The sequence below is a fragment of the Dicentrarchus labrax genome, unplaced genomic scaffold, assembly GCF_905237075.1.
Source record: "Dicentrarchus labrax unplaced genomic scaffold, dlabrax2021, whole genome shotgun sequence".
NCBI classification, from domain to species: domain Eukaryota; kingdom Metazoa; phylum Chordata; class Actinopteri; family Moronidae; genus Dicentrarchus; species Dicentrarchus labrax.
Window position 1 is genome coordinate 7189235 of NW_026136703.1, and position 11468 is coordinate 7200702.

At 40.6% G+C, this 11468-nt stretch overlaps 1 protein-coding gene across 6 annotated transcripts in view; it reads left to right on the forward strand.

The window, feature by feature from the left end:
• lrfn5a (leucine rich repeat and fibronectin type III domain containing 5a) overlaps positions 1-11196 on the forward strand; it is a 110989-nt gene extending 99793 nt beyond the window's left edge. For all 6 annotated transcript variants that reach the window (XM_051389972.1, XM_051389987.1, XM_051389996.1 and 3 more), the window contains 2 exons: positions 7603-7876; positions 9140-11196. In XM_051389972.1, the coding sequence (XP_051245932.1) occupies positions 7603-7876; positions 9140-10084 (1219 nt within the window). In that variant the 3' untranslated portion in view covers positions 10085-11196. The remainder of the gene's footprint in view (positions 1-7602; positions 7877-9139) is intronic.
• Positions 11197-11468: the final 272 nt, after the last annotated feature.

Genomic DNA, 11468 nt, shown 5'->3' on the forward strand with positions numbered 1-11468 from the left:
ATCTTATGAGTTCCACCTCATTAATAAAACTGTGGTATCATTGCTAGACCACTAGCTAGGTGGCTAATATTTACTTTTCCAGTGACTGTTCTCCCTGAGTCTGACTTTTTGGTTTAATGAATAAAAATGACTGGGGAGGTTTTAGCAAAGCCCACCTGGCCTGAGCTCAAAATCCCTGTTTCACCTCTGACTACAAGCTGTGTGGGTGCTTGTCAACCATTAGCTCTGGCATCAGGGGCATTATGCATGGTATAACAGAGATAAGAAGCTAGCTTCTGCAATGTTTTCTGTCTGCCTGAGAGACTCAGACCTATTAGCATGGCATTGTGCCATCTGCTGTGTAAGCCACATTAGCTTTGAGGTCAACAGTAATGGGGCAGGAGTTGAACTACCATTAATCCTCTTCTCTTTGTGCTTAGGAACCAGTTATTCTTAACTGGTTTGATTGTATTCATGCGCCTTACAGTGTGGTGTGCTGTCATGTGAGATTGTTTGCTTAATTGTCGAGAACATGAACAGGAAAAATAGTATGCTGAATATGAAAGAAATGAATCATGAAAATGCAATGTCACCAATTAAGGTTTGGATTATGTAAGAGAAAAAAAGAAGCACATGAGAATGTGAAGATAGCACATGTTTAAAAAGTGCAGTGTAAAGAAAAGTTTTTAAAACCCATAACTGCTTTTGGATGCTATTTTGTTGCCTTATCTGGCAATTTTTTCTATGTTCCAGGCTATTTAATTTAGACTAGCTTGCTCTGTGGTAGCATGTGAGGCTTTAGCCAGAAGCACTGAATACCATTTCTAAAATAATTGGACAACCTACTTTTATATATCTGTGACCCACATTTTGGTCCCATCCCTGTTTGGGCAACACTGCTGTGCAATTTTACAGTGTTTTTCTGTTCAAACGCTTCTAATGTGGGTGGGAAATACACCACTATACTGATATTAGTACCATTTTACTTTCTTCTTCCGCCTCCATCAAGAACTTTACCAAATAAAACAGCTTCATTATCAGGGTTTTGGTGTGTGATACCATTATATATTAGAAGTAGGCCCTAGATGTTAGTGAAAATGTTTTAAAAAGATTTTAAACATATTGTTTCTTTAAAAATCTTTCCATTAATGCATCTCCAAGACAGTTGAAACGTATTGGAATAACAGTCTCACAGTTCTGTTGCTCTCAGTAATACCACATGAGTAACTCAGTTGTCATAGAAATTATGATGCTGAAGATGTTCAGATTTCATTCTTTCTGAGCATGATAAGGATTTCTCGTCCATGTTGACTTAAAATATATGGTTCAAGGCTCTTGACCTTGGAAACAGCAGTTGCCAAAACAGCCTCATCAGGAGGTCCATTTGGTTTCTGGTCTGGAAATTACATGAGCTTCATCAGCAGATGGAGTTTGTCTAGATAGGATGGAAATTTTCTAGTAAAAATATTATGATGAATAAATATTAAAATAAAAAAATTACTTATAATGTATTACTTACTCATTTATAGCTACTGCTGAAGTTCACATGCATTATGTAAACCAGCAATTCACTTGTCACAAATTGTGTCATGTGTCAAATACTTTTTAATGGTAACATAAAGCAGGCCAAATTATATATTTCCTTAATATAACAAGAAAATGACAATAATAATGATCATATCATATCAGTAAAACTTACCAGTATTTCATTTGTTTTCTGCCAAGATAGGCAATCTTTCAATACTCATACTGAGTACAGCATTGTTCAAAAGTCAGCAGTGACTTGAGTCATAAGATTAGTGTTTCAAGAAACATTTTCTCTGAACATAAATCAGGCAGGTATTATGTTGTCACCACAACGTAATTATACACAAACATAACTTCCATGAGACAGGGGTGCTCAGCAACAGGTTAGCTCAGCTTAATCTTAACATCTGAGCAACCAATACCAGGATTCCAGGAAGTTAATGTGCCCAACCAAGAAATTGTCTGGGACATAGCCTCCAATAAAATGTGTTTTACAGTTAAATTAGACATAATTTGCTAATTAATTGGCTTTAGTAGTGCTAGATGGATTTTGTTGACCTTCGACAGGGCCTGCTAGCTGTTTCCAGTCTTTATGCTAAGCTAACCAGCTTTATATTTACCGTAAAGGCATGAGAGGTATTGACCTTCTCATCTAACTCTCTCCAAGAAAGCAAATACACATTTTCTTTTAAATGAAATTTAAATTTCCTTTAAGCCAGTCAAAAACATACAATAGACCTGTGAATCTAAATCTTGGATAAGACATGATGTTAAGAAGTTCACATTGTAATGCACTGTTCTCGTTTGTGAGCCTCCTTTAGAAAACTAAAACTATTTTTTTCAAAACTGGACAACTTCCACTCCCCTCATGAAATGCAAAAACCAAAAACTGTATTCCCCTGCAGCAACATGAAACTACTAATGAGCTTGCCCAGAGCAGTGAATATCATTTTAAAAACATTGGAAGTTGTTGTCACACATGGTCTGACTGGGCTCTGCTGCTAAGGGAACTATAGCTGAGTTATTAGAAGCCCTGGCCCCTTATCGCATGGCTCCAGCTCGACCTGGAGCCCTGGTCTTGTGTGTTGAATCATTGCCATGAATGCCTTTTTTTCCCCCTCCTGGAATAATGCGTGTTTGTGGCCTCTAGTCTTTGTCCAATATTTAATCAAGTGAAATGGCCTGAAATAGAACAATCTGGTATCATAGTTCACTGTTCTGTGCACGGAGGCAATCATTTGTCTTGAGTCAAAAAGATGAGTGCAACTAATGGAGATCGCATTGTCCTCCTGGCTTTGTCCCGGCTGGAGTGAGGAAAGCTTGAGTTGATTAACACGCACACAAACACACGCGCTCTCACACCCAAGCGCACACGTACACAGTGAGGGGTTTAACAGCATGTAGTGCTGCATCAGTGATGAATGTTGGCAGGAAGCCAGACACAGTGACAGCCACTGGGAAGAAGAGGCGGCCATGGGAGGAGAAAATTACTGTAAAGGAACTCACACACATGCATGTACCGTGTACACAAACACACACACACACACACACACACACCTATACTACAGACACATATAGGCATAGGTACAAAAATGCATACTCATAGAGGAGCATGCACACACACACTTTCTCTTGTGTAATGAAAGTGTAATGAAAGTGTAATGAAACCCAGAAACACACACGCACACACACAGGCGCCCTGGGCTGAGGGCTTGGCAGAGCAGAGTAGATAGATTAGTGTAATAGTCTCGGCCAAGGCAATCATCTGCCCACTGTAGGGCTTCAAATACTGGCAGCAAGATCCAGCTCAGACACAAAGAAATTAGCCACAATGAATGAGTCAGTTTGGATGAGTTCACAATGCTAACGGCTCACACAGTCAAGAAATAATCGTATGCAAGACAAAAGAGAAAATCCTCTCATTTGCATGAAAATGTATTTTGTGAACTCAGCATGCAGCGGAACAGGGTCCAAATACGACAAACACATTGTCAATATCTTGATTGTTCCTTGTATCTATGAATTATAAATGATGACAGCTTGGCTTACATGTTCACAGTGAGAACTAGCTATGCAATGTGAGTTTCACTGGCCGGAGCGTCCGGTTGGATGGGTTTTGTTTAGAAACATTCTGGTGTTGGCTGAATCCAGCAGGAGTCATGTAGCTAATGGTTTCTTGGAAGCAATGGTTTCTGAAGGTGGAGAAAAGAGACAATGTCATTTATTCATGTGGATACATGGCTAAGCAGCAAACAAAGCCTCAAGCAAGGTACATCATTTGTGCCCATTCATAGATTTTTAACCAAAACGCATTTGTAATTTAATACAGTTGCAGCAGTTGGTGTTTAACTTGCCTGTAACTGTTATACCAGTTTTATTTTAGGCATTAAGGGTCGTGTAATATTTTTTAGCTGAAACATTTCCTATAATATTCCTTTAAGAATTTCAATAGAACATGTCAGATTAGCGTTAAACCTATAGTGAGCCTGACTTACCTATTGATTTTTATAAAATTAATCAATTTATTTTGAAAAATATTAAGGTAACTTATTATGACCTTCCAAAGAAAGAAAATCTCATACCTCCAAACTCAAGGACAGCAACGGAATGATACTTCTCTGTTTAGATACAATGCTACTTCAGCACGTTACCTTGTGCTATTCACCTTGCTTCATTCTATTGTTCATGCCAGAGCTTAGGGATCCAAATAACACACGTTTTCTTTTATAAGTTTGATCCACCATTACCCTCAGTTCAACATTCCGTAAAACTGCGCTTCGATGCTTCCGCCATTTCTCCGCAAAACGTAGCTAAATGCTGATCCTTCATATGGAAATCAGGCAACTGGAGTGTGTTTCTAGCCATTTATAGTACATTGTGGGAAAGATCACAAGGCTCATTGCCCATGCACACAATTTCAGGATGGTTGAATGACTGAAATTAGAGAGATTTGTACAGCATTCTTTTTCATTTAGGTTCTCTTAGTTAAAGAAGAAAATCTACCTGCATGCGTGACGGTAATGTTATTACAACAGAGGATATTTACCTTCGATAACATGCTGCTGGCTGGGAAGCAATGGCGCTCTAGCATACAGTGTTAATTACATTGCAATGACATAGCATTTTTATGCTGGTGTTTCCACCCTTACTTGAAACAATCATTTTACAAACATTACAACTAGCACTGTTGTCACCTTTCTTCATGGAATGAAGCCAATGGACAGGTTCTTCCTCTCTACCATAACTCCTTCTTGTTGCAAGTTTCCAGCAGCGCAGGCGCATTAGATTGACGTCATTGTGCAATGCACAAATATCAGAAAAACATGCCGCCATTGATCGGAAGGAATTGATAAACTTGGATGCACACACTTCTGATTGATCTATGTTTTTGTATGTTTGGTAACACTTTATTTAGTTTATTTAGTTGTTTACAGAGAATTCGTAATATTTCAACTGTTACGCTTCGTCTGTAGATTATCTAAAGAGCATATGTGACAATTCATGAACATTCTCAACCAAAACTTAACCACTGTGGTTATATCAGAAAAACTGCCTCATCTAATAAGCAGCTGAAATGTTACAAATACTATGTGTAGTTTCATACACTTTTGCATGATAATAACCCAGAATACCACACGTGTTTTAGAACAAAGGATTGCTTGGAAATTGTTCCAAAAAGCTTTTCATCTGGAATTTACTGTATGTCCCTTTAAAACTCTTCAGTTTTCTGTCCAAGGAGGAAACATTTCAATTTAGAGTAATCAAGGTGTTTTTATAGGCTATATTATTAAAAACAATGATATTGAGCCCCAGCAATACTAAAGCTGTGTCTGGTCTGTGTGTTATGGAGTTAATATTTATCTTATTCAGCCTACAGGTACTCACACTAAAGCTACATTAGCTTTTAAGAGGCTCACCTCTATGTAAGAGTGTGTTTTGTCAGTTTGAAGTATGCTTATGACACCCCTTATTTGTCTGCGCATGCTTGTACTGTCTACCTGTGTGTTAGTGGCTGAGGTCTTGCTCCCATACTGTCCAAATCATTGAATAATCAGAGGGTGGAAGTATTCAGGGTCAAGAAATGGTCCAAAAATCCACTGGATATTCATTAACTATTTACTCTCTCTCTCTCAGCTGTACACACTTATGTAAATGCCTTTCCCAGAGAAATACAGTATTAATGAGCCAGTAAACAGTGGTCTCTGTTTGCAAGCATGGCGGCATGTTAAAGCCTGCAACAAAAAGATGAACCCAGAATGTGCAGGCCACGCAGAATTATAAAACAAACACATTATTTTACACAAAGATATTACAGTAATGCTGGCTAATGTGATACACAAACACACACACACACATACACACATTCATACTCACAAATGAAGCCCAAGGCCACAGCAATAATAGGGAAATTAATCTCTGTGTGTGTATACAAATGTAGCTGCCTGTATCTGAGCTTGTAGGTGCCGGGGACACTCGCTCCGATCATTAACCTGCACTCTTCAATGTCACTTTATGTGTCCCAACACAGAAATAATGGCATTGTGAGTGTGTGTGTGTGTGTGTGTGTGTGTGTGTGGGACCAAGGTTCACCACCATAGTGATGAAAACATCAAGAGAAGCAAAGGGGAGAACACTCATGGTCAGCCAGCGTTCAGATGGTCCCATTATTATTCATAGGGTCATATAGATGCTCACACACACACACACACACACTCTTACAGCCTTGTGCTGTTATTCCACTGAGGGCACACTAATGACCTACAGCTACATTCATTCCCCAGCTCTTAATACTAACCATTAAACCTTAACATGTCTCCTAACCTTCACTTAACTCGAACTCTAAACCAGATGCTTAACCTGGCCAAAATAGCCCTTTGCTCCTCTCAGTGTACACGAGGCCGCGAGCTGTGAACTAGCAGCCCTCCTTGGTTTTAATGAGGAATTTCATTAACATTTTAATGAGGAAATCCAGGAAAGCTGACAAGCCCTTTAAGGGAAACTGAAGGACAAATGTGCAAATCCTGTAGTCAATGTGACAAATATCCAGTGAAGAATAACCAACTTCAAGTCAAAGTGGCAAAGTACCTTTGTATTTGTATAAAAGGAAATCCGGATTGATTCACCCTGAGCTGAAAACCATGTCCCTTGTAGCCTCCACCCCTGCCTGAGTGGAACTTTGGTGCTAGTTAGCAGCCTAAGGAAGGGCAACCAGATACGCCCGTGCAATACTAAATCCTTTAATTGGTCTCCTGTCCTGCTGATGACTTTTGGGTTTTCGAGGATTCAGCACCCAGCTATACACAGTGGAGCTGAGTGCATTGATTCTTAATCATTTTTAATCTTGCGGCTGTGGCTCAGGAGGTGGAGCGGGTCGTCCACTAGTCAGAAGGTTGGAGGTTTGATCCCCGGCTCTTCCTGCTGCATTTCGACGGGTCCTTAGAGCAAGATACTAAACCCTATATTTCTCCTGATGCTGTGTGATGAGAGTGCTTTAAAGCAGATATAATCACTACATTAATATTAACAATGGATCACATGAATACTTGATTCTGAAAGGTGTCATGCAGTTCATGTCAGGGTGTGTTTTTAGCATCTTTTAGCACATTGTTTTGGTTATACCACCAGCACAAGAGTTCCACTGTACGCCACCTGCCCAGCACCAAACAGCAGACAGCTGGTACCTGGTAAACAAACTGGCACATTTAGCATCTAAAGCCAGATAAGTTGCTCAGGAGTTGGTGGAGACCAAACCAGAGCTGGAAGGACGGTGATTATTGGAGTTCCATTCATCTGGAAGACAAAAATATGTTTCTAAATAAATGCTTATGTTGCTATTTTTCCTAACTGGGTGTGTAAATATGAAAAATGGAACTGTTGCTAGCACCACTCCTCGTGTTAGACAATATAAATTACAACAGTTTAGCTTTTAGAAAAGCTGTTACATTGGTCCAAGTGGGAATCCAAACCCTAACCTTCCCATTGTACATTGCTCTTCCTCAACGTGCATCTACTCTGTTAATGCCCTCAACGATTTAATATTTGTATTTTTTTCCACTCCCCCCCCGCCCCCCTCTCTGACCCTCTCTTTTGCCACAGAATGATCCCCCCATCAAGCAAGAACTTCCTGGTCAACAACCTGGCCGCAGGGACCCAGTACGACCTCTGCGTGCTGGCCATCTACGATGATGTCATCACCTCGCTGACAGCCACACGTGTGGTCGGCTGCGTGCAGTTCACCACCGAGTCAGAGTACATGAGGTGTCATTTTATGCAGTCTCAGTTCCTCGGCGGGACTATGATCATCATCATCGGAGGGATAATAGTGGCCTCTGTGCTCGTTTTCATCATTATATTGATGATACGGTACAAGGTGGGTCTCTGTCTGTCTCGCTTAATCCACTCTGGCCAGATAGGAGAGAGAATAAGAGGAGAGAGCTTTTCATTATGTGGGTAGATTGGCATTACTCACGCGCTGGCTGTATGCTAGCCTGGTCTAATTCTGATGAACTGACAACACTCACAAGACATTTTTGAAAATTTGAGTAACACTATATTGCAGCATCCACCCATATCCCACTGATTCTCTATAGTTCTACATGATTATCACGTCTCATTGACGTTAGTACGGAAGCCCATTTCTGCCTGGAAAGAAAATCATAAAAGGTTTGGAATGATAAAAATAAATATAAAATGAAATTAATTCAACTTTTAAACAGAAAGTTGTTTTTTAAGGGTTTTGGGGGTTTTTTTTGTTATTTTTTTTATTTGAATTACATATTGATAGCACAAGGCTCTCCATGTACTAAAGATGCCTCGAAGTCATACATACTGTTCCTTAACCACTAAGCTAAAGGGTGCTCTGTAAGTCATAATTTTGACTTTGCATCATTATTTTGACTTAATATTTATCCACTTTGATTCCTTCATCATTTTGACTTGATGAGTAATTCATTTTTATCATTAGAATATTTCATCTTTTTAAGTTTACTTTCTTTGCGCGAGTCAAATGTCCAGTTACCTCATGCCCCAGGTTAGGAATGCTCTAGCTATTGTTATTTAAGCATCTGTAAACTTGTATCATGAAAAGGCAGAGAAAGATGTTGCCAGCACATCAGGAATATCTGTTAATATCTGTTTCTATTCCAAACTAAACTGGCATGTAAGAAAACATTTTTTTCAAATAAATGACTTTAATAAATATGTAAAATAACTGTCCACTCTTACTGACTGTAATACAACATTTTCTCAAAAGTTATATTAAACAACCTGTTACATGACTGAAACAAAGATAATCATATGTCATGATACAAGACACAAGGTTACTGCCTTCAAACATTTCACACTGCAGGATCTAGACTGAAATGGTTGAAGTTTATGATCATTTTGTTTAATTTATGTATTTAAATAGATTCTCTGTTTGCAGCTTATAATTATTGTCAATTTTCACGCCCCTTAAATTACCTACAATGGCATTTTAAGCTAAAGGTAATGTTTGAGTTCAACATAAATACTGCCTTGATTTATTTCACGATATGAAAAAATTATATTTTTTGCCAGTTTGCTCAGCCCTACATATTTCAGTGGGAAAGAGAAGAAGCAACACCTCATTGCTTCCATCTGTTTTTTTCCACAGGTGTGTAACCCTGGTGAGGGGGGTAAAGGTGTTTCGATGTCGATGACCAACGTTCACTCACAGACCAATGGGCAGCAGTCACAGGGATGCACTGTGACTCCCAGCGCCTCCAAACACGGCTCAATCGGATTAGACGACCTCTCAGGAGGCTCAAAGAAAAGGAGCGGAGCAGGAGGAGGAGGCGGCAAGGATACGATGACTCAGTCGTCCGACTCTTCCCTGCCTGACTGCTCCACTGCTACGTCCGTTCTCAGCCAGCCTTGGGCAGCCAGAAGCCCAACAGCTGGAGGCGAGGAACAGGAGAAAGCAGGTGAAGAGAGAGCTGTCATCTCGTCACCCACCGCCGCCACCGGTTCACTAAACAAGCCAAAGCGGAAGCCCGCTACGAGTAAGCCAGGCTCCGCTTGCTCCAACACCACGGCTACTACTGAAAATCTCCCCACCTCCACCCCTCGCCCTCCTTCCTCCTCCACCTCCTCCACTGCCTCCTCTGCTCTCCTCCCCTCCTCCACCCCTCTGGAGAACCTCAACACCAACCGCAACAACTCCACCTCTCTCAACCAAACCCCGCCTCCCTACGCCCCCTCTCCTTTCTCCAGCCCTCTTGCCACCCCGAGCCCCGTCCCCTCCATCCGATTCAGAGAGACGCCCATCCTACGTAGGGCTCCTCGGGCCTCCTCCTCCACCCCTGCCAAGTACCAGACTCTCCCCGTGGAGGAGGGAGGGAGGAGCAGGGCGAGGAGGAGGTACTCCCTCAGTGAAGGAGGCAGCTCAAAGACTCACTCGTCCCATCAGGGCGGAGGAGGAGGGCCGCCCAAATTAGGGCGCATAATGCGGAACAAAAGGAGCCAATCAATGAGCGGGATGCTTCTACCGAAAGACGGGGAGGGAGACTCGGACAAAGGGCGGTGTGATTCGGACTGGATCTTAGAAAGCACAGTTTGAACTGGAATGAGACAGCAACCAACAAACTTTGGTTTATTCATTATTGTTCATCCTTTGTATGAGTGTGTGCCTGCAGTTATATATATGTGTGTGTGTGTGTGTGTGTGTGTGTTAGTTTGAATTTGTTTAGAGGTGTGTGAGTGAAGGCTAACAAACAAAGGTGTGTTTGTGACATATGAAACAGTGCGTGTGTTGTGCGTTTTTGGTGTGTGTGTGTGTGTGTGTGTTCATGTCGGAACCTTTTGTTTATAGATGTGTGAGTTGATGATCGTGTTTTTCTGGGTGAAAGCGTGAGCATACTTTTTCTTTTTCAGCCAGTTATTTTTGTATCGTTTTCATATTTTATTTCTCCACAATTCTTTGTATTCAGTTTACAGTTTGTTTTTTTTTCACTTTGACAGTTTCCTATCTGTTTTTCAGTCGGTCATTCGGCGGGTGGATAATTTGCGTTGTCTCGTAACGTCCTTGAGTTGTCTCGTTGGTTCCACTTTATAGCACAAAAGAAAACAAGACAATGGGCTCGCCACGTCATTTCCCGATTCACACTCACCTTATCTGAAAATACCACGAAAAGGGAATTATTACAGGAAAAAAAGAGGAATAAAAAAACAATCCAAGAACTGAAAAGCACACCATTCTTACGCTCACACGCCGACAGGAAGTGTGTGTCCATACCGTGGCAAGAGAACAGCAGTCGGTGCCTTCTTTTGCACTAACAGACCCTCTGACAGATGATATAACCGGATCTAGGACTCCACCACGCTCCACAACGAGGGATTAGGACGAAGGGGACGGACAAAGGAAGAGAGAGATTTCACACATAGCCTTTCTTACCTACTGAGGAGTACAGACGTTTCTTGACATGTAGACAGACACAAACTGAGACAAAAAGTAACAAACAGACGAAGACTTAACGTATCTCCTATGAAATTGATATTTTTTAAAGGGAAGAATTAAAAAAAAAAAGAACATAAAAACCTTGTGAGCTTTTCACTGACATTGGTATACTACAGCCTGTGTTGGTCACAAGCTCCTGGAAAGCTTCTGTACAGAAAAAGACAACATGTACTGTGTTGTTATGTTGTGTAAAATAAAAAAGGGATAAAATGAAACCTGGAAATGTGAAAAGTGTGGTTTATGCACATTTATATTGAAAATATACTTCTGAGGAAATGTTGTTCACTTGATCTTTGCATATTTAGTGATGGTATTCTCCAAATTTTACTTTTGGAAGTGCAGCCATAATGTTTTCAGTTTCTACTGCTGCTTTCTACAAGGAAAGACATTATTTATCGGAGGTCATGAATACTTCTCATCGGCCTTCAGTGATTGAGGCACTTTGTCTCCTATTATTGATTTTTTTAAAAAAAAAAAAAAATTTTTT